This window comes from Pelobates fuscus, chromosome 3 (genome assembly GCF_036172605.1).
Source record: "Pelobates fuscus isolate aPelFus1 chromosome 3, aPelFus1.pri, whole genome shotgun sequence".
Taxonomy (NCBI): Eukaryota; Metazoa; Chordata; class Amphibia; order Anura; family Pelobatidae; genus Pelobates; species Pelobates fuscus.
The window spans coordinates 136,417,615-136,442,284 of NC_086319.1; the positions used below are offsets into that span (position 1 = coordinate 136,417,615).

The 24,670-nt window shown below is 43.9% G+C and overlaps 1 protein-coding gene across 3 annotated transcripts in view; it reads right to left on the reverse strand.

The window, feature by feature from the left end:
• Positions 1–8,086: 8,086 nt before the first annotated feature.
• KCNIP1 (potassium voltage-gated channel interacting protein 1) overlaps positions 8,087–24,670 on the reverse strand; it is a 1,074,046-nt gene continuing 1,057,462 nt past the window's right edge. For 2 of the 3 annotated variants that reach the window (XM_063447491.1, XM_063447489.1), the window contains one exon: positions 14,515–14,747. In XM_063447491.1, coding sequence (XP_063303561.1) covers positions 14,679–14,747 — 69 coding nt within the window. In that variant the 3' untranslated portion in view covers positions 14,515–14,678. Of the gene's footprint in view, positions 8,620–14,514; positions 14,748–24,670 lie in introns of those variants that run through there. The other variant, XM_063447490.1, reaches the window with a different exon arrangement.

Here is a 24,670-nt window from a genome sequence, read left to right on the forward strand (position 1 = left end):
GCCATTATAACCCCCCCTCCCTCCCTCCCCTGTACCCCCCTTCCATTATAACCCCCCCTGCCCTGCCATTATATCACCACCACCCCGCCATTATATCACCCCCCTGCCATTATACCACCACCCTCCCTGCCCTGTACCCCCTGCCTTTATACCACCACCCTCCCTGTCCTGTACCCCCTGCCATTATACCACCACCCTCCCTGCCCTATAACCCCCCCTGCTATTATACCACCACCCTCCCTGCCCTATACCCCCTTCCATTATACCACCACCCTCCCTGCCCTATAACCCCTGCCATTATATCACACCCCGCCCTATACCCCCTGCCATTATATCACACCCTGCCCTATAACCCCCCTGCCACTATACCACCACCCCCCTGCCCTATACCCCCTGTCATTATACCACCACCCTCCCTGCCCTATAACCCCCCCTGCCATTATACCACCACCCTCCCTGCCCTATACCCCCCTGCCCTATACCCCCTGCCATTATATCACCACCCTCCCTGCCCTATACCCCCTGCCATTATACCACCACCCTTTCTGCCCTATACCCCCCGCCATTATATCACCACCCTCCCTGCCCTATACCCCACCCCCCACTGCAATTATACCCCCACCCTCCCTGCCATTAAAACACCCCTGCCATTAAACCCCCCCTGCCATTAAACCCCCCCCTGACATTATACCACCACCCTCCCTGCCCTATACCCCACCCCCCACGGCCATTATACCCCCACCCTCCCTGCCATTATAATCCCCCCTGCCCTATACCCCCACCTCCCTGCCATTATAACACCCCCTGTCCTATACCCCCCTGCCATTATACTCCCACCCCTTTACCCCCACACCCGCTGCCCTATACTCCCACCTCACTATTCTGGGAGGCAGTGAGGTTAGTGCGCGCACTGCAGTGAATGGCATCGTCATCACTACTGGGAGCACAAGTGAGCTGTGCAGGAAGAGCGCCCAGCAGCAACCTTTAATCACCATGGGGAAGATCCAAGAGCAAGGTAGGGAAGCTGGGTGGACATCTTAATTACTAAATGTGTGTAAGAATGTGATTTTTGTGTGTGTATCTCTGTCGTTAAGTGTGTGTTTATTGTGATCGTGTGTCTGTGATTAGGTGTATGTCTGGGATTGTGTGTGTATTTATATACACACACAACCACAGATGTACATGTCTGTGTGTATATAAACGTGTATGTGTTTAGTAGATAACTCCCGTATTTGGTATCCTTATGTGGGATTGACATATTTAAGGACACCAAATAAGGGAGCTATCTTCTAAACAACTGAAAGATTAAAATTAAGTAAAAGGCTTTTAAATTTTGATCTTTTAGCAGTTTAGTAGATAATTCCCTAAATTAATGCTCTTATGTGAGATTTCCATATTTAAATATGCCAAATTAGGGTGCTCTTTAGATCTAAATATGGCAATCTCACATAGGGATATCAAATAGAGGAGTTATCTGCTAAACAAAGATCGAAGTTTAGAGGTGTCAGGCAGCGCAGAACAGGAAATCTGGGTGGCTAGTATGAATTCTATGCAAAATGTGTTGTCTGAATGTGTGTATATATTTGTGTATGTGATATAGATTAATTTAGAAATAAACAAAGATGTTTAGATGTCTATCTGTTCCTGTCCAAATCAGAGATGATTAAATTGCGTATACGCAGAAGTAAGTTCACACTGACACATGCAGGTCAGGTTAAAAGCACTTCAGAAAATTTAATGGCATCTGGTTTGCCTTTTAAAGGCAAAATGACATCATCATTGAATATCAGATAATAACAAATAAACATCATTAATTGGATTAAATGTTAAGTGGCTATATCAGTGTCCACCCATCAATATTATTAATTGGCTCAGGGATTTGAGTGACTAGCTAGGTGTCCTCCCACCGGGAGGTGGTATTGTTCTGGACACGGGTGTGGACAGATGGCTCAAGCGCCATCTCTCCCAGCATGAGGCTTACTCGGTGGGAAGGGGGGCTTGAGCGTCATTTTGGGCAGTTAGTGATGTCAGACTCGTGGTCAGGTGCAAGGTTCTTTATATGAATAGAACATTTCATTAGTACAGTGTTCTCATGGCCTTGGCTCTGGCCTTGGTTATACTTTGTTGCATGTTACAGGAGATTCAATAATTCCGGAGTCAGCTATGTCTTTTTAGAAAATACAGTCTCTATTCATTATACTAAATGCTGTTAGGAAATTCTGTCATGTAATGTAGACAAAATGGAGGGTCTGTCATAATGTGAGGTTATGTGAGATTAAAATGGAGTTAGTACAATAATTCAATACAGGTGCAATAAAGATTTTTAAAGAATTCTACATCAGTCCCCCATATGAAATGTTAGATTCTAAAAAAGATAAACTTTATTGGTTAGTTCCAGAAGACAGGTTAGCACAAAGGCACAAAACCCTATGAAGTAACGGTTCTTAAAGTCTTCTTAGTTCTTCAGAGGGACATCATAAAATAGACAAGCTTACATTACCATATGGACCTGTGTTATCTGGAGTATAGGCACAACAAGTCATGGTGACAGGTAAACGTTGTTGGTTGCAATAGATATAATAAATGCAAATCAAAATATTATTATTAGCAGTGACGGTTGGGGAAAATGGACTCAAACTTTCCTTTTACTGCAAAATCATCTGGTACCCCCCTTGGCACACCTATGGCATCAATATATATATGTGTCAAACTTTCCCTTTAGAGGGGTGCTCCTCTTTGTGTTCTGAAGCATGAATGTGGTGTGTCAAGAGTACCTTGTCATGTATTAGGTGTATGGACACAATAACCTTGGCTAGGGCACATTTGCTTATGCATTGTAGTATTAAACCTGTCCCACGCAACATCAGCGTAGGTGGATTCGGATCATTTAGTCAATATTAATATCACCACAAACTCAGGATGGGTAAATAATCCTGAGGAAGCTTGGCGTTTGGATCTCTTTAGCTTCACGAGGTCTCCTTTTGGGGTCCTCGGCTTTTCATCGATGGCAGGTGGTCAGGCATTATTATGGCCATCAAACACCTACTGTTGGTATCTTTTTATTTTTTAAACAAGTCATTTTTTCTTTAGAGTCAAAAGTGTGTCAAAATCAACAAATGTTACTTCTCATGTTGCAGAGAGAGAGAGTCTTGAATCTGGAACAATGAATCCACTGAGTGATCTCTGCAACTTTCACAATGCACTATTGGGTTGTCACATTGATGACCGGCTAGGCTTCTGGCCATCCTGACAAAATGTCTATTATAACTAATGCATATTTGACCCAGCAGCTCTTTGTCACCTGGATTCTTGAAAGGGATAGTGAGAGTTAGCTAGGTGCTTAGGATTCTCCTCCTCTTCTGCCTGAGCTGTCCTTGGCACAATTAACACAGGATCGGCAGTAACTGATGATTAGAGGAGTAGTTCTAGGTGCTTTAGGGTATTTAGAGATCAAAGAGTTCATGAGGGTCTTGGATAGGTATAAAGTTCCATGGGCCCACTGCCCAGTACATGTTTTGGGTAAACAGAACTTGAGAGTGTTGGAGTACAGCCCGTCTTCAAGGGTTGCCCCTTTCTGTTTTTCCAGCTTTGTATTTCTTCAGGGTCATTCTTTCAGAAGATCTGCGGGTAGGGCCTACATGGTGAGTATAGAAGTTTCTTTAGCGGACACCCTTCTGTCCACTTCCCTTGGTGCACTTGTGGCTTGGTTGGCAGCTTTTGGTCAGCTGAGTGGTGCTTCTTATCTTCCAGATTGATCCAAAATAATGTGCTGCACCCAGGGCATATCTTGAGTCAGTGTAGGTATTGGCATGTCTTCCTTCAGGCATTTTGTATACCACTGGGAAGGCTGTCAATTCAGCGTCTTGAGCAGATGTGGAACCTTTGGTTCACAATCAGAAAGTTGCTTAGGCGTATGCGTGAGTTGTGATAAACTGACATGGTTCCTGTTTCCCAGCAGCCATCCTTCCTGGACCCACAGGCTGAGACTGTCCGTGCCCCTCACTTTCACTCCAGGTCATCACACATACAGAACTTTGGAAACTGGCTAAGTCTGGTGCAGAGTAAAGCTCACACACCCTCTGCCCTCCCTCATAGCCTTGCTGTCCCTTCATATTTTCACCCAGCAAATCACATACATCGGCTTCAGGCACATATTGACACATATATTCATTCAGCCCCCTCTCACTGGAAGGCTTTTCCCATGCATTTTCAAAGGACACATTTGACCCCCCTTGATCAGATACAGAACTTTGCACACACTCACATAATTCTCCCCCTCAGACTCTCCTGCTTGCAGCACTGACCCACTGCTGACTTGTTACCACTGCAACTAGTGGTACACATCCCTGGCTCTCACCTTCCTCCTCCCCCTTACTCTCTGACATGCCAGCCTCACAGTATTTTGATACAGGCAAATCACTACTCACCCCTATCTCACATTTGGTAGACAACCCTCGTTCAGTTACAGGTAGATATTTATCCAAACCCTGCTCTCCTTCCCAGCAATCACAGTTTGCAATGTCTCCCAAAGTTTCACACAATACCTTAGGTGGAGCAGTCAGCCCTTCTGGCCTTCTGGCAAACAGTGTCCTCTGGAGCATAGTGACAGAGCATCCTGCCCAAATCATTCCCCAACAAAACATAAACAGGGATATCCTCCGAAATCCCCACTTCCCGCAAACCTTTGCCCGCACCCCAATCAAAATACACACATGCCAGGGGCACAGCGTGGCGCACCCCCCCAATTCCTTTCATGGACATGGTTCTTCCAGGGATTATGTCCTCCGTATTCACCACTTCAGGGCGCATCAGGGTGAATGAAGCTCCAGAATCTCTCAGTCCCATGGTCACTCGGTCACAATTACACTCTGCAGTTTATCCTCTCGTTTCCCCACGGACCCACCAACAAGCAAAACTGATGGTGCCCCTCCACGGGCTGGTGAGGGTATATTCCTAGTGGGGCAAGTCCTGCTCAGATGACCAATCTGGTTGCACTGAAAACAACGGCGGGCATCTGAATCACTTGACATAGCCCCGGCTACGCTGGCAGTCAGCAGTGAAGTTCTCACTGCAGATCTTACAGGTGGTAATTGAACTGTAGCTTCTCTCCAGGTCGAAGTAGCAGCTGACACAAGTCCAGCCTGGATGTGGGTGCATGGATGTCGGCATAGTCATCTGCCAGTTCTGCAGCAGCCCTAGCATTTTTTGGCTTTCTTTCCAAAATCCACTCTCGTACATTAGGGCTCCGGGTCTGCAAGAACTGCTCCAGGACCATTAAGTCATTAAGGGCTTCATAGGTAGTAGCTTATACTCCTGTTACCTATTGCCGGAACGTGGTTTCTAATTGTGCAACATATAGCTGGATGATGGGCATTGCTGCATACTCCTAAACGTTTTCCTGTAAGACTCAGGAGTTAGGTTAAAAGTTTTTTGCAATGCAGATCAGTCTCTGGGTTAAGTGACACAAACACATCCAAGGCTTTCCCTTTCAATTGTGTAGTTAAATATCTTCCCCACTGGTCTGAGGGTAGTTGATGCTGCCTGCATACTTTCTCAAAACCTTTTAAAAGTACATCCAAATCCGTCCCTTCTTCGAGGGAAGGAAAATCATCCTTACAGTGCCTACATGTGCTGGACTCTGATGCATTGCTGTTCAGTGAGGAAGGGTAAATTGCAGTTTAGCAAGTTCCAGCTCATGTCTCCTTTGCGCCTCCCTTTTGGCCAGCCTCTCTGCAGATTCCCTTTCTGCAGCCTGCTGTTGGATCATCACGTGCAGGGCCTCCTGAGGATTTGCAGCCATCAGTTGCTGAAATAAATCAGTTGAGCAAATGTCATTAATGGTTTGAGGGGTACAACCACCAGGCATTCCAGTGACCAACACTCCTGCAGTAGTAGGGAGCACAGTAACCCATTCAGTGTCCGTCTCTGGCTGGAAAACATGGCTGTCAGCCTCCACAAGGTCAGCAATAAGTTGGTAAATCCTTTTCTTGGCACAACAATTCTCTTTGGATTGTTTGTGATAGGCCTCCATATTCACAAATAGGATAGAGAAAGAAAAACAAGAGATGGGGAGGGAACTGTTTTGCACTTTGTATGTATTTTAAATCAGCACTGAGCTTGGTCTTTGGAAATTACACAAAAGAAGTATGCAATTTCTTTTAATGCTAAGACCCCCTTTACAGGTAAAATCTAGCAAGCACTAAAAATCTCTAAATATATCCCACCAGCTGCCGCCAGTTTGTCACGAGCGTGGGCTATAGGCCCAGCCGAGACAGTGGGGAGAGTGTGGAAGTGACTGGGTTAATGACACCAGACCCCTGGTTACCTGTTGCTAGTCCCAACAACCACTCAATTAACCCCTGCAATCCCTTACATACTTTACTGCCACCACCAAGACTTTTAAACCCGGGCGTCTTAGGTTACCCCACACACAGGAGAATTATAGAATCACAATTCTACTTTTACTGATCAAACACATATAATTAACCATTTTTGGTAACGTGTTTACCTGAGCTTTCCTCTGGAGAGTGAAGCTCATAGAGAACAGAGACACAAGCTGATTAAGTAAACATTTAATCTGACAAAAAAGATTCACAGTGCTGAGTACAAAATACAGAAATAAATGACATACAGATAACAAAAACAGTACATAAAATAAAATAGGAGAAAACACAAGAAATTCCTTACATATATTTACCCCATATGGAATTCTTGTGGGAGTCTTAGATGGTATAGTGCTCCTAGAAGTTGCTGACCAAAGAAAAAATGAATACTCCCTGGATAGTCCAGCACCCTCAATATATATCTAAACTAGTTGTTTCTCAGTGGCAAGACCCCTGGGGAGGGGGGAGGGGGAGATCAGAGGGGGTTGGTCTGGCAGTTTCGTGCCCACTCTATGCAATTCCTTGTGTCCAGCTCTGGTAATGGCTATCTAGATGTTTTATGGTCTAGGCCTGGTGCAAGATCAAAGACCACAATAAATGTCATCCCAAGGTTTACAAAAAAACAACTCTTAACATATATCAACACACATCAAACACCAACTCATGCTTTTGGCATGACAATATGTATAAACTGTATAAGTATGTATAAGGGATTGAATGTTGTGGGTGACCACTGATCTGACCACATAAGAATTACATAAATTTATTTTGAATATATTAATATAGTTGAACAGACGGCAGACTGTAAAATGGAAAATGTGGCATTCTATCATGTAAAAAAATTTAATAAAAATATAAACATGAAAAAAAAATCCTGCGGAAAACTGCTGAGCTCATTAAACTTGATGGTGGTTATACCACCTATGCTGAGAATTCTGAGCCATCTAATTCCTCTCTAAAATATGAGTACAATTTGAACTTTATTTGTTTAATTTACTCACTGCTCCAGAGAGCACTATTGTGTTTTTATTTTGTTCTTTATATCCCCATGCCTATGCTGATGAATAAGTTGTAACTGCCACACATCCATCAGCTGGTTGGAAACTCCACCGCATAAGTGGAAATCTATGCGTTTTTGTTGTGTATCCTGCCTATATCAAGATACAACACTATTGTTTTTTATCTTTTCACCTATGTCCATAAAATACACAAGTATGAAGTAATACCATCTGGAGGATTGTAAAAATGCAGTTTGTGAATGTCCCATTGGACTTGTTTTTATAGTTTTCCTATTTTCTTTAACTAGTTTTTTTGGTGCAACCCATATTTGTTATATTTTACCCTAAAAAGAGGTTCATCCTCATAAATAGATGCATCTCCTGACCCTCTTAGCGTGTTTTTTCTTTTGCAGTTATAATAAACAGTTACACAAGTTGTCTTTCTTGTATTCAGCTTTGCCAGAACTTATTTTAGGAAAGCACATCTGCTACCTGAGCACAGGTATATTAAGAATATAGTCAACAATGCATGATAGTAAACTATTAGCATTACTATTATGCTGCTAAGTGAATCTATGTAAATATTGGAAGTATGGAGAAATTGCTATATTATTAATTAACAACTGATTTTAGGTGTTGGACACTGCTATTATTTGAGCTATACATATGAATGTACAAAATACAGCTAGTCAAACACAGCAATGAAAAACAGCTCATGAACAGAGATTTACTTAAATATAACAGATACATCATTGCATACAATTTTGATACAATGAAAATTTTGATGTGAAAAGCAAAGCGAATACTGTTTTATGTTATGTCACCAGATGCATCAGAATATAAAGCAAATTTCTTTATAATTAACAAGTGTATACAAAATCAGTTAAAGTTTTTAATGAATAGTGCACAATATTTGTTTTTTTTGTTAATGTTAAATGTAATATGCATCCAAAAATGTATAAAATCAGCTGAATATACCATACAAGCTTTGTTTTTGTTTTTTTTGCTTTTTAATTAAACAGTTTTGTGGTCAAGTGTCATGAGTACTATAGAATCTCTCTGGCATGGTTCTCCTAAGATTTGCAACGTTCCTCTTGTAGGAAAACAGTAAATTCATGTATATGTATTATTTCATATGGTGACCCATGTTTTATATTTTTTTTCATCAGCAATATTGTTGTCTTCTGATTTTAAATAACATTCTCAAAGAGCTGTAAAGACCTCATAATATTGTCATCCTGTAATTAATAAAAAGAAAAAATAATTAGGCAGTTTTTCAAAGCAATACAAATAAACATAAATATAAACAACTAAAATGCAAATAAATGAGAAAATGGCATACATTTTTTAATGAATATTAAAATAAAGGATTGTTATTTGTTAAAGGGATATTCTAAACACTAAAACCACTACAACTTAAAGAGTAACTGCCACTTCTCATGGTTTTTAATATTATCTTTACTTATCCATACATTTAACAAATATTTATTAGTGAGTTGTACAAAATTAAACTAACCCCTTAAGGATGGAGGTATGTCCTGAACCAGAACAAAACCTTGAATTTGAGATTTAGGTTTGTTCCACTGTAATTTAAGGGTTTCTCTTCAAATTTTCGCACACATATTATATATAATTTTTTAAAGGACAGAAAAGATTTTCAATAAGCATCCTATATATCCTATATATATAAAAAGAGAAATATATATATATCACAAACCCTTTATATATAAAATTCGTATCTTCTAAAACCTTTTACCTATTACCTTTACAAGATACAAATTTGATCAGTTTTTTACAACTACATCAGTGGACAAATACGGCTCCAATAAAAAGGTATTACAAGATACAAATTGTATCTGGTTTTTCTACACACATATATATATATATATATATGTGTGTGTGTAGAAAAACCAGATACAATTTGTATATATATGTGTAAAAAACAGATAAAATTTGTGTGTAAAGAAAAAACGATCAAATTTGTTCTCTCTCATATATATATATATATATATATATATATTTATAATACACAAAATATAATATATGGAACATGGGGGGGGGGGGTGGTTGCACTCGCAACATTGAAGTTGCTGTTTAGTAGATAGGAGATAGGATTTAGTGCGCTGGATCTTGTGTATTGTATAATATGGCCCCCATCAGCACCCCATTTAAGCATGTTCAGGCGAGTGCAACCACCCCCCCCATGTTCCATATATTATATATATATATATATATATATATATATATATATATATATATATTATGTACTGGATAATGAATGGGGCGTATAATTAATAAATGTAAATTTGATAAAAGCAAGAGTCGGTTGAGGTGTGCCGAACACCAAATTTTTTCACGTTGCACATCCGGTGCAATTAATTAAAAAGAATAGATTCATATATCAATCCTGATTGTTTAAAACCTATTATGTTTAGGATCTCAATTAATATTTGATAGTTAACGCTAACCCTATACCAATCCCCACACTAAACTCCAACCATACCCCTTATCCAAAGCTTACACGAACTGTATGCCTACCCTAATCTTACTCTTAACTTAACCCTACACTCTCTTTCACCCTAAAACAGCATTACCCACATCCAGCATTAACCCTAATCATACACCAAACATTAAGTGTAAGCCTAACCTACTCTAACCACTAAATCTAAACCGAACCCTATCCTAACCATAAATCCACCACCACCACTAGCCCCAAGTCTAACCCTAAGGTAGCCCAATAGAAGTTCTGATATTAGAAGTGGGTTTTACTATATTTACCAAAGTAGATGATGGTATTGTTGTGGAATCAATCAAGTAATTGATTATCTTGCATATATGCCCCCCGGCAAATTAAAGTATGCGTGCACGCTCCAGAAATAATTCACACCAGACACAGGTTTCGGGTTAATGAAAAACTTGAGGAAGAGTTTATTTCAGGGGGACGGTATGCCCCTTATTAAGCAGTATTACATCATTTGCATTGTCAGAGATAACAGAGAATAAGACATCAATAATTGGTAAGTGGTTCATCTATTGCTCTTCCTACCAGGTTTGATGTCACTGGCATCGTGGAGGTCTCCCCCAGATTCCAGCGTCATCTTGTTAATGAGCGTGTTAGTCAATGACAAGGGGAAACTCCCTAGTGGCCATTTTATGTAAATCATGTATAACGCTGAATAATGCTGATTATGGTTATACTGAGTAAATAGGCATTTTACTAACATAAATTGGGTTGATATTTTTGTCCACAACAGTCCCCCCCTTAAAATGACTATTTACTAAGTAAACAACTACGAACTGACCCTAATAATGTCCCTAATTGGCTGCAGCTCATCTGTCTGATCAGCCCTCAAACGAGTATCCCATAGCAGCTAATCCACTACATGTCCCACGACAGACTCCTGCCTGTAGAGACAGACGCTGTCCCTATGCTGTCCTTATAGAGAAGTAGTTGTATTTTTGAGGTGATGGGACTGAAGAGGTGTGTGCGGTGTATCACAAGCTATATCATCAATATCTTGATGTAGGAATGTAGGTGTGGTATGGTCAATGATCTGATCTACAGTCTTCTGTAAATATTTCTGCACACAGGGCATCATGCAGCAGACCAGGAAAAGGAAGAGAATTATTACCGTTAGAACTGCCATACCTACTTGAAAGAGAACTCTCTGCCATCCATCCGAACCATCTGTCCCATGAATTGAAGACCCCTGAGTTCCTTTTTAATTAATCAGAGAGACTTTCTAATTTCTCCATGGCCATAGTAATACCATACCATTGGGGCCTGTATAGTCTGGGATGAAAGTACAGCATGTCATGGTGTCGGGGAGTATTTTACACACACCCCCCCCTTCTCTGCTAGTGTCATGTCTAAGGCCATTCGATTCTGGAATGTCATTTGGGAGGTAGCCTGTAATTGTTCTGCCAAGTCCTGGAGGGCATCTCTAGTATAATTGACAAAACGTTGCTGCAGAATTCACAGGTTTTAATACTGCCGCAACCTCATCTCTGGCCTTAAACTCGTTTGGTACCCCCCTCGGTACTCCTATAGCATCGATATATATATATGTTGGTCGAAACTGAATTGAATAGAGGGTTCTCTTTTCATCCTAAAATACGTGTGTGGTGAATCAAGCGGGCCTTGGTGGTTATCAGATATTATATGTATGGGCATGATAACTTTAGTCAGGTTGCATTCCCCCCACCAAAAGCCAGTTGTAACGGATCACCTTCCGTTGACGGATGCTCCTAGCGCTCCACGCACTGCAGACGACACCACAACCACCGCAGACACCACAACCGACGTAGCTTAACTGGAGCCACGCCATCTTCCTTCCATCCTGAATGAACCTCCAGCATTCAGGACCATGTGGGAAAGACCTCTCCTCCAAGGAGAGCGTAACAGGAACAAGAACAAGGGAATATGCAGCGCATAGCAATCCCCAGTGTGATATAGCAGTTCCCTCCAATAACGAGACAAGGCTACGTATTGAGGGTCAAGAAGAAGTCTGAAGTTTAATTACACACACCCGGCTTTTATGCAATTCTCCCCTGCAAGGGAGATGCCCACATCCAATTAAACATTACCCAATTGCCTCTCACAGATTCCCTCCCCTTAGCCTGATAGGTAACAGTTTAAACATTTCTGCCCTGAAAAGTTACAAAGTCCCATCCGAAGGCGGCGTTCGAATCGTCAAACTCACTTCGACTTTTGTCGAAGTGTCGAAGTGTCGAAGTGTCGAAGTGAAACCGGGGTTGTTTCCGTGGTGTTATATTGTCTACCAGAGGTCTGTTTTACACCCAGAAATGACAAAGTCCCGTTCGAACGTGTGTTCGAATCTTAGAATGGGACTTAGTCTCCAGCCGCAGTGTCGATGGGTAGGGGAAGGTATAGCTCACCGCGTTCGACTGGATTAAAATGGCTGCTGCCACGTGTTCAACTGTAATGGCGGCCACTTCGACGGCTTCGGCACTTCGACGGCTTCAGCACTTCGACTGCATTCGAAGTGCCAGTTTAAAATTTGGAACACTGCTCCCAAGTATTTAAAGGGCCAGGAACAGCATACAAACATCCATTGTGCCCAAATACAAGTCTCAAAGGGCCATAGTCGCAAGGCAGGAGGCTAGCCATAAGTCCTCTCCAATGCCCAGTGGCAAATGGCAGTTTGTCACACCAGTCATTTTAGATCTGAGTTGCATGTCTCCCCATAGCCAATAAATGTCTCCCAAGGACTTAACTTGATTTATTAATAGGGCAGTGGGAAGTTTTCGATATGTAGCACAGTAGCCAGAAGGGAATTCACCAACAAATTTATCTGTGGCTCTGTGATTAGTGTAGCAAGTGTAGTTACCTGGGTACACAGTGATTCCATCAGGTGGCCTGATATCCCTTTGGGTTATTGGGTATACCTTTTTCCATGATTCACATACTGATGAGTTTGTTGTTGATTGTGCATAGAGGCTTAGGAAACACGTTTCAACATCGGGAGGTAGATTAAGAGGCACCGTACCCAGATGGGTTCTGGCCCCGCCACAAACATAACAGTTAGTTCTATTTTATACCTTATCCACTCTAGCCATAGGTTGGAGTCTGAAAGACCAGTCTCCACAGCCATAGTGTCTTTGAATGTAGGATTGGCAATAGCTACCATGTCTTTAAGGGTCTTAATGTGTGGTTTTAGAGGGTTAATGGTCATGTGTGTAGAGTCTACCCAGTCAGGTGATGTATGCATGTCTTGTAAATAGAAAGTCCCCAACTTGTTATATGACCCACCCCCTCTAAAGTACATTCCCATTACATATTCTCCAGTGTCTCCTGGGCTGGGGTGTTCTATGTTCAAAGTGAGTTTCATTGGGGTTGACGCTGTTGGCTTACATAAAGTCATTCTGTGTAACAAGGGCCATGTCTGTCCACCATATCCAAAGCACTTCGAGGTCTGTAGCCCCATGGGCGGCCTGTGTTCCATCCTGCCACTCTCCAGGTACTACAGTGATGTCCCCAATGGCCACCTGTCACACAAATGTATGGGTACTTTTTATTAGGTATATCTTTGTATGAGTGTTATGATTGCGGAAAAGTACAAGAGACAATATCACAGTAATCATAGGTAAAAGTAGCTACATGTGTGTAACGGATCGACGGGCACCCCGACTGGGTACCTCCGTTGAAGGATGCTCCTAGCGCTTCCTGAGGGCTCCAATCACTCTAGCAGACACCACAATCACCGAACCGGAGAGGCATACGAATGCTCTCAAACATATGAATGCTGTAAACCGCTGAACAGGAAAAGCATACAATCAGCTTACACTCCTGGCAATCAGCATACAATCCAATTCCCCCAATGACGAGACGACACTTAGTTTCAGGGTCAAGCAGAACTGACTGTACTTGCACATACAGCCTCTTTTATTCACAATCCACAAACATAGTACTGCCCACGGGGTTTTGAAATACAACCAATCAATCCCACACAAAATCCTCCACTCGTCCTGTGATATGCCTGTGAAATGATTACTGAACACAATGGGTAATATAATTATCACAGGCAGAGAAATACAGTTTATACAAAATATTAATAACTTCCAAAATATACATGCCATTCACATTTTCAGAATCAGCAACCAGTTCCACAGAGTCTTCTATCCTGGAGATAATTGGGAAGTAATCCAATTATCTCCAAGGGCAGAGGCAAAACTCCATTGAACACATTGCAGCAAAAGACAATAAATACATAAACATATATAACTGTGCAGCCATTGCATAAAACAGGTACAGTCAACATATCCCCAGATAGCTCAGATCTGAGCACAGATCTGCTCAAGGTCCGCCATCTAGATTTTCATCTGTGATCTGAATGGTGCTCAGTTCAATTGCCATGGAGCCAAAGTCTTTCACATAGTCTTTCATTATATGAATGGGCTCCATGGCATAGCTATCTGGGGTATCAACAGGGCAAGCAGCAAATGACCCGGCTTTCATGTCTTTTCAGGGGAAAATCAAGCTTTTCAACATGGGGCGAGGTCGGTTTTGCCACAATGTGTGTTTGAAGGATTATACCAAAATGTGTAAACATGATTATCTTTGGTAATAGCAATTTGTTGGGCCTTTAATATGCCTAGCAGCAGAAGTATGCACAGGAAGCTCATGGTTTAGTGGAATATGCTTCCTCTGGATCAGGAACTTTCTTACAGTGTGAAGCGTGTATCCAGGTATTCTTCCCAGCCAATCTTACTTAAGTAGACGTGGTCAATGGGACTTGGAATGGACCATCATATCTTGGCTCAAGAGTGTGTTTTCTTAGGAATTTCTTGACCATAACCCAGTCACCAGGAAGTAGCTTATGTGTGCCTGTATTTGACTCTGGATCTGGAATAGAAGAAAACACCTGCGCATGGATTTTGGTCAAGGCATGAGGGAGTGCAGTTATATAATCTAGCATTGCATCTGACTGAATTTGAAGTTGTTGAGGAAAATAACAGCCTAACCTGGGTGCTGTACCAAATAAAATCTTGTTGGGGCTAAGCTAAATCTCCCTCTTGGAGTGTACCTTACACTAAATAGTGCTATGGGGAGACTTTCTGGCCAGGGTAGGTTAGTTTCTTGGGCCATTTTAAGCATCCTGGCTTTCAGAGTGCCATTCATGGTGGTTCTACCTTACCACTACTCTGTGTGGCCCCTGGAAGGTTGTGCCCCTGAAGATTGGCAACGGTGTAATGGCGTCCTAGCGCAAGGAGCAGCACAGCTAACTGAGCTGTTAGGTAACAGTATCAAAATAGGAACTAACAGTAAACTGAGCTGTTAGGAAGCGCTTGTGGAAGGCAAGGGTCACCCCCAGTGCTGCCCAGATTTCCTTGGTCAGTACGCGGTGAAGGATGTTCCCTTCAGGAACTCCATACCTGCAGATGATTTCGGTAAGTAGGCGCTTTGCTGTAGTCTTGGCCGAGAGATTAACGACAGGAAAAGCTTCTGGCCATCCTGAAAACATATCCACTATGACCAGTGCATATTCATACCGGCCACTCTTTGGCATTTGGATATGATCGATTTGGATCCTTTGCAAAGGGTACTGTGGTTTGGCCAAATGGTTTCGTGCAGCTTTAATAGTTTTCCTGGGTTACATCTGGCACAGATAATACAGGATCTGCAGTAATTTCTTGTCAGAGTAGTGATTCCAGGTGCTTCAAAATATTTGTCAATCAGAGATTTTACGGTTGCCTCCAGGCTGGCTGGAAGTTGGACCATAGAAAATGATGCTCCTTGCGCTCACCAATGGACCATCAGCACCGTAGACACCATAAATACTGCATAGCCACCATAAGTACTGCAGACTCCACAAACCACCGCTGCTGGGCTGGTATCTCGCCGTCTGCTCTGCGCCCTGGACCTATGACCAGGCTCCAGGTTCCAGTAGGTTAACCTCTTCCTTCTGTAGAGCGAAGCAGGATCAGGAACAAGAGCTCTTACAAGAGTTCAGTAGCTAAGCAAGTATGAAGAGCATAGCAATCCCTGTAGTGATTAAAGCTGGCCCCTACAAACATGAGTCAAGGCTGCAAGTTAGAGGGTCAAATCATTCTGTTTATTGGCACCAAAAGAACCTTCTTTTATGCAGGTTTCCCTTAGATAGGACCACCACAGGGTTTTACAAAACAACCAATCATACACGTACATTACGGAAAACACTCCCAGCAATTACACACAAAATCCTCCCCTCTGCCTGTGATATAATTATGTCATGCAGAAAAAAGTCCCATTTGAACGTGCATTTGAATCTTCGAACGGGACTTAGTCTCTGCAGCTGAAAGTTCAGTATGGGAGAAGGTAAGGGTCAGCGGTGAAGTACTGCTGAATGTACTTCAGAAGATCTGCTCTGCTACATTGTTGAACAAGGATGTAAGGCCTCCAAGAAGAAACTACAATGGTGCCAGCCCTCCGTGGTCTTCCTGGGTCACTGTCTCTCACGTGGCACCCACCATCTCACCCGGAACCGGGTGAGAGGAATCTCTGATATTTATCCTCCTAAAGCACACAAGCCCGTCCATGCTTTCCTGGACCTAGTCTCTTACTGCAGGGCCTGGATACCTGAGGCCTCCATCCTCATGCAACCACTTTATGATGCCCTAAAGACTGAACCATTTCTCTGTCCCCTGAGACCTTGTCTAGCTTCTTTTCTTTGCAACATGCCCTGGGTCTCTCAGATTACCAGAAACCTTCCAAGACTACTACTACTCCCGTCAACGGGATCCTGTGTCAAGAGGAGACCCCTCCTGTCTTCCAGCAGTTTTTGCAGCCAAGGCAAGACAAGACAGTTTCATGCACAGTTGGGAGGTGTTTTGTTTCTGTTTTCATCTGTTCAAAACAATCATGAGGTGCTTCTGGATCTTTGGGATGAGTTTCAGTGCATGTTTATGTAAGGAATCAGGGATAGCCAGTTGACTATCACCTCAACATTCTTGCACCCCATTATCATCAGCCAGGTGCAGCCTAATCATCTCTCAGCTGCCTGCCGCCTCCGCTCTCCTGCTACCAAACAACGTGTTACAGAAATACTCCAGGTCCCAAACCCTACTATGAAGAAGACCTGTTCCAGTTGGTGGAGGTGCGACTCATCATAAGAGACCTGTTCTGTGATCCTAAAGGCAATTGTCTAGCCTTAGTCCAACTGCCTCTTGATGTAAATCACCTATACCACCAATGGGACTTAGCTGTCCCTCACATATCTCTCTCTCCAAGTCCCCACAGACTTCATGGAAAGAACTTGGCCCATTAACCAAATCATGGAGCCCTGTTGACCAGTCCCAGCTTTCTGAAGATGTTGTCACCAAGCGAACCCTGAATTGCAGGTCAACTGGCTATCCCTGATTCCTTACATAAACATGCACTGAAACTCCTCCCAAAGATCCAGAAGCACCTCATGATTGTTTTGAACAGATGAAAACAGAAACAAAACACCTCCCAACTGTGCATGAAACTGCCCTACAAGAACCTGAATGTAACGGACCGTTTCTCTGAGCAGGAGTTGCCCCACTAGGAATATACCCTCACCAGCCCGTGGAGGGACACCATCAGTTTTGCTTGTGGGTGGGTCTGCGGGGAAACAAGAGGATAACCTGCAGAATTTAATAAGGATAAGAGGATAACCTGCAGAATTTAATTAGGGTTTACTTACTGGCACTGCAGAGATTTTCCATGCATGGGATATACAAATAACATTGCACCATCTATGGACTTACTGTGTTCGGTACACTAACAAAATACCGAACAACCGGACCACGCAGAAGTATACTAATCATGTACTTTACCCCCCTGATCGCTCTCTTATTCCCTAGATTCACACGAACTGGCTGTTATAATCTATGGGTGGCCGCCATTTCGGTAGCCGAACACGTGGTGGCGGCCATCTTACGCACGAACAGCAGCGGTGTTTGGTCGTCGAGTGTCTGGAACTCAAAACGGACACTCGACTAACACTAGACCTCCAGGATGACAAAAAGTACCAAAAGGAACATACGAATGGCCCGTCGTTCGGTAGGATGAATCCCACGAATTAGGGGATTCATCCGGTTACCGAACCCATTATGTTTGATATAGCAGTTCGGGAGTTTTAGGGCACGAACGGAGACCGACCGCAGGGCCAGATTTCATGGAACTATTTTCGTCATCTTTACCCATGCGGTCGGTCAAAACTTTACCTTCCCATAACTCCCGAACCCCTGGTCTGATCTGGGTGATTTTTAGATATGTTTCTCACCCAGATCAGGGCTACCAGGGGATATCATATTTAAAGGCATATCTTACCATATTTGGGGTACATCTGGAAAATGGGGAAAAGTATGTACAGTATAATTGTATTATCTGTTAAGCTAAGGGGAGGAGATGTGTGGGAGGTAACGACTCTATGATTGGTACAATGTGTAATTAATGTGAATCCCTCCCTTGCATGGGAGAATCTCATAAATGCAGAAATGTTGCCAGTAAAGCTCAGTTCTACTCCTGATACTGTGTGTCGTCCAGTTATTGGGAAAGGTCCAGTTACTTGGATTATATTGCTGATTGTGCTTGTTACCCTGTTGGATTTATTACTTGTTCCTGCATCCCCTGGATATACTGGTGGAGTTAAGCTGTGAGAAATCAGCTCTCCGTGACCATGGGACTGAGAGATTCTGGAGTTTCATTCACCCTGGTGAGCCCTGAAGTGGTGAATATGGAGGACATAATCCCTGGAAGAACAATGTCCATCAAAGGAATTGGGAGTGTACGCCCCGCTGTGCCCTTGGCACGTGAGTACCTTGATTGGGGTGCGGGCAAAGGTTTGCGGGAAGTGGGGATTTCGGAGGATATCCCTGTTAGTGTTCTGTTGGGGAATGATTTGGGCAGCATGCTCTGTCACTATGCTCCAGAGGACACGGTTTGTGAGCCAGAAGGGCTGACTGTTCCACCTAAGGTATTGTGTGAAACTTTGGGAGACATTGTGAACTGTGATTGCTGGGAGGGAGAGCAGGGTGTGGATAAATATCTACCTGTAACTGAACCAGTGATGTGTACTGTTTCAAACTGCTATTTGTAACTGGCCCTTTAAATGATAAATTGCCCTGTTTCCCTGGATTGTGGAGAATCCTATTTGCCAGCCTCCTCCCGCATGACTATGGCCCTGGGAGATTGGGCCCTTTAAAAACAGTATTCGGCCATACCAGAATGTATTCTGTATTCTGGCCCTTTAAATCCTGTGGGGAAGGATTGGTACTTTTTATATGGCACTTCGGATGCAGTTGAAGTGCCGAAGTTGTCGAAGTCGTCGAAGTGGCCACCATTCGACAAAGGCGGCCATTTTAATTTAGTCGAACGTGTATGCTAACGAATCTATGGAACCAAAATTGGCTACGCAAATACCGCAAATACCCTTACCGTCGCCTCCACAATTCAAACACCCTGTTACAATGGGCTATTTGCACGAACTGACCCGTTCGTGCATTCGAAGGGGACTTAGCCATTTTCTGCAAGAAATTGACCGACCGCACAGCCCAAATCTATGGAACTGTTTTGGGCAGGAAAATGTGCTTATGGTCAGTCATAAAGGACTTCCACCTAACTTCTTATCCACTGGAGGGATTTGTATGATTTTTTGTATGAGAGTGTTTATGTTTAAAGTATGCTGAGTTCAAATATTTGATTTTTATGGAGATTGGATGTATGGTTTTAAAGTTGCAGGGTATGTCTAAAAACTGTATTTTTACTGTCTGTGATAATCATGTTAATCCCTTGTGTAAGGCAGAGGGGAGGATTTTGTGTGTAATGGCTGGGAGTGTTTTCGGTAATGTACGTGTATGATTGGTTGTTTTGTAACACCCTGTCAGTTTATCACAACTCACGCATACACCTAAGCAACTTTTGATTGTGAACCAAAGGTGCAACAAGCCAAGCAGACAGACCCCAAAATGAAAGAGATGATGGGGGTTGATACAGCACTGTAACGGACCGTTTCAGCAGACAAGGGGTTAAAATCCGTTTAGGCGATATGCCCCTTTCTGAGAGACAGGCACAGCTACTGCAGAACACCAAAACTTACGAATTGAATACAAGGGAATGCACCAAACTCCCGAACTGCATACAAGGGAATAAGTTAGCACTCCAAACTCCCGAACTGGAACCTCACGAATAGCTGCTAGCAGACGAACAGGAAAAGCTCCCAAGCGGCTTACACTCCTGGCAGTCAGTCCCTATCAGCATATAGTGAATCCCCCCAAGAACGAGACAAGGCTCCGTGTTGAGGGTCAAGCAGTGGTCTGTTTATTGAGGGCTACCTGCCCCTGTATTTATGCAGGTCTCCCACCTGGTGGACACTCCCCTAGGGGACCAAATGGAAGCCTGTAACACAGACAGACATGTATCACATTACAGACTCACAGAAGCAAAACATCCCTACAATGCATCCTGGCTTCCTCCCCTCTGCCTTGGAGATAATTGGAGAAGTAATCCAATTATCTCCCAGGACAAAGGCAAAACTCCATTACACACGTGGGGACCCAAATACAGTAATATGCTTTAAAATACATAAAGTTACTTTTTATACATTAAACATAGACATGTCACATATCTCCAGATAGCTCAGGTCTGAGCGCACATTATTAGGTGAATGGCACTCAGACCACACGAATACAGTTTAATCGCCATGGAGCCAAAGTCTTTAATCACACGAATAGGCTCCATGGCATTGCTATCTGGGTTACCACAAATTCACATAAAACAAAATACCGAATGAACGGCTGTTCAGCTACATCCCCACGAATAGGAACCAGGAGACGGACGGCTCAGCGGTGTTCATGCAAATAAGTGTCCGTTTATAGTTCCATAGTTTAAGTGCCGAACACCGCTGGCCGTACGGGACTTGTAAAATGGCCGCCGCCACGTGTTCGGTCGATTGGCGGCACACTCCAGCTCCCAGGTGGTCGCGCAATCGTTAGTTTGTTCGGTAGATAAAATCGGTAGATAAAATCTACCGAACACCCCAGCAGAAAAGGCACGAGTAAGGCTTTCGGCAGGGAAAATAAGTCTTTTAAAATCTGGTCCATAGTCCAAAGGCAGCAGGCGGGCAACCAGGCTCCTCCAATGCAATGTGGCGAGATTGGTCTCGTCACAAGCACATTTATCCTTGGAGTGTTCTCTCTCTGCTTTTTTGTGTGCTTACCGGGGAGTGCTGCAGAAATCCATTGGTTTCGTCCCCTTACAACTACTACATGAGCGCAGTGGGTGTGGTTTAAGGGATGCTACCAGAGGTCGATGGGAAATTGAAACAGGCAAATCAGGCATGTTTGTTGAGGGTGTAGCTGTGGTAAGGACTGATCACAACCTGGTGCAGGTGTCAGGTAACAATGATAAACTACTCCGTTGGAGCCTTATCCTCCAACAGTATAATTTCACTACCCAGCACAAAAAGGGCAGCATGCATGGGAATGCAGATGGTCTGTCCCTGCAGGGGGAACTAGATGGTTAATGGTAGAGATAAATCAGCCTGTGGCTGAATTTTTCTGTCCACCATCTTAAGGGGAAGGTGTCATGCCAAAAGCATGAGTTGGTGTTTGATGTGTGCTGATGTAGGCTTACAGTTGTTTTTTGTAAACCTTGGGATGACATTTATTGTGGTCTTTGATCTTGCAACAGGCCTAGACCATAAAACATCTAGATAGCCATCACCAGAGCTGGACACAAGGAATTGCATACAGTGGGCAATAAACTGCCAGGCCAAACCCCCGCCCAAGGGTCTGCCCACTGAGAAACAACTAGTTTAGATATATAATGAGGGTGCTGGACTATCCAGGGAGTTCAGTTATTCATTTCTTTGGTCAGCAACTTCTCGGAGACCTATACCATCTAAGACTCCCACAAGAATCCTATATGGGGTAACTACATGTAAGGAATTTCTTGTGTTTTCTCCTATTATATTTTATGTACTGTTTTGCAATTTGTTATCTGTATGTCATTTATTTCTGTATCTTGTACTCAGTACTGTAAATCTTTTTTGTCAGATTAAATGTTTACTGAATCAGCTTGTGTCTCTGTTCTCTATGAGCTTCACTCTCCAGCGGAAAGCTCAGGTAAACACGTTACCAAAAAGGGTTAATTATATGTGTTTGATCAGTAAAAGTAGAACTGTGATTCTATAATTCTCCTGTGTGTGGGGTAACCTAAGACGCCCGGGTTTAAAGTCTTGGTGGTGGCAGTAAAGTGTGTACTAGGGGGTTAGTGTAGAAGGGATTGCAGGGGTTAATTGAGTGGCTGCTGGGACTAGCAACAGGTAATCAGGGGTCTGGTGTCATTAACCCTGTCACTTCCACACTCTCCCCACTGTCTCAGCTGGGCCTATAGCCCACACTCTTGACAGATGCGGCGGATGAGAACTGAATGGAGGAGAAGGTGGTGTTAGTTGAAATCTGTCAGTGGTGTTCATTGAAATCTGTAGCCGATTTCAGTTCCATAGATTTGGCTGCGCACACCGCTGACCGCGTTCGCCTGAATAAAGATGGTTTGTACTAACGGCGGCCACCCAGCGGTCGGTAATTTACCAGCCTCCCAGCCTGGGAGGTAAATTAGCCGCACGCTTCCACTTCTGTGTGGTCCGCCTGTGTGGTACTTGGTTCAGTAAGCCTCAGTTACTGAACCAAGTGGGAAAAAGGCACAAACAAGTTATTTTACAGGTCTGAGGACATTAAAGGGGCATTGTTCACCAAAGCCTCAATGTGTCCCCAGACAGTTCTTAAAGGGCCATACACACTAGGTCCATAGTCATGGGGCAGAAGGCTGGCAATGAGGCTTCTCCGTTATATAGGGGAACAGGGCAATTTGTCACTTAAAGAAACAGTTATAAACAGCAGTTTGTAACAATGGTGACATCACACTTTGGAGGAAGTGCATTAGATAAGACACTTAACACTTGACCAATTAAAGATGTATTCTCTCTGTTATCTTGCTTTCTGTATAAGATGTATATCTGCCTTTTTTGGACATATTGCAGTGTGTGTCCCCCCCTCAACCTGTTCAGGTAGGCCTCTCAGGCACACATTCCGACGCCTGTGTCTGGACTCCAGTGTGAGCACCATATTTTGTAGTTGCTTGACTTGTGAGGTGAGACCCTCCACACTTTGCGTAGTGTATTGGGCTTGTTCTCTGTTCTCCACTGCTGACACCCCCTGCTGCAGGGCCTTGATGTCAGCTTGTGTTTCCTGGAGGTCTGACTTCTACATTGTTCTCAGATCTACCAGTAGTTTTTTTATGTCTCCCTTCGTGGAAGGGGATGAGTCTTCATCTGAGTCAGTTTGTTGGTATACACCAGCTGGGTAAGATGAGACGCTAGATTCCTCCTCTTCAGGGGAGTCATCAGAGGCCTTCTGCTCACTGTATTGCTCAGCTGCCGCCCTTGCGGGTGCTGGTGGAGGTGCCCTCCCAAAGGATAGCCTGTGATGCAGGCCTCTCCGTCTGGAGCTGCTTTTTATGCTTGCGCCCCACATCGTCTGTGGGATGGTAATGGTAATGGGATCACCCACTCTGGCAGGGGAGGGGAAAGGTCTCTGGTGGGGTCTACAGTGGATGTTGAGTCTCCAAATACCTTAGCAGAGGGAGCGGCCACCTCCCGTCTGCCCGCATGTGTTAGGCCGTGACTCGTGCTGCAACCACAAGTGCCGGAGTCAGCACTTCTGTTGCCGCTATAGGTACTCTCCTCAGGTGGGTTGACTGGTGGCAAAATAGCTCGGTCCGAGTGATATGTACCCCGTTATTGTCTCGGTTTAGCCGGAGCTCTGGTGAGGTGCGTCCGCTCGGCTCCGTTGTTAGGCTCCACCCCAAATATCAAACCAAATATCAAAGGCTTAAAGCTCTCCTTAACATCCAACAAACTTCCACACTTTTCCTTGCCTGTGGTCCGTCCGTAAATTATTGGTAGCTGACCAGATCATGCACTTCACAATTCTCACAGTATTGTCACAATATTTGGCACAGTATTAAAGAAACGTCATCAGTCTTAGTAGGCCCTGATGGAAACCGAAGTTCAGTCCCTTTGTCCCCCGTTCCTGACACTTAGTGTCCCCTCCCAGGGGTCTTCTTCCCAGAAGTCTGGTTGGTCGTAGCACGGGAAAACATCCCGCCTTTTTACCGCCCAGCGACAGAACGCCAGCCAACCTCCGCCATTGTCCCCAAAGGTTGTCCCCACTAATCTCAGGGACCCCCAGAATGATAACTGTCATGAACTGCCATAGTTTGCAGGGTCCCTGTGTGAAACCCAGCAAGGGAAGCGTCTCCTTTTGGGACGCAAATGCTCCCCCTGGCCAGCATTCATCTGTACGAATGGCGACCACCCCAAGAAGCACTTTGTGACGAGACCAATCTCGCCACATTGCATTGGAGGAGCCTGGTTGCCCGCCTGCTGCCTTTGGACGATGGACCAGACATTAAAATACTTATTTTCCCTGCAGAAAGGCTTATTCATGCCTTTTCTGCCGGTGTGTTCGGTAGATTTTATCTACCGAACAAACTACCGATTGCACGACCCCCTGGGAGCTGGAGTGTGCCGCCAATTGACCACCCTGAAGCTGCAGTTAACCGCAGCTTAATTGACGAAGGCAGGGTGGTCTTTGTTCGTCGACCAGCATGAACACCGCTGAGCCGTCCGTCGTGGGGATGTAGCTGAACAGCTGTTCCTTCGGTATTTTTATGTGAACTGTGGTAACCCAGATAGCTATGCCATGGAGCCTATTCGTGTGATTAAAGACTTTGGCTCCATGGCAATTAAACTGTATTCGTGT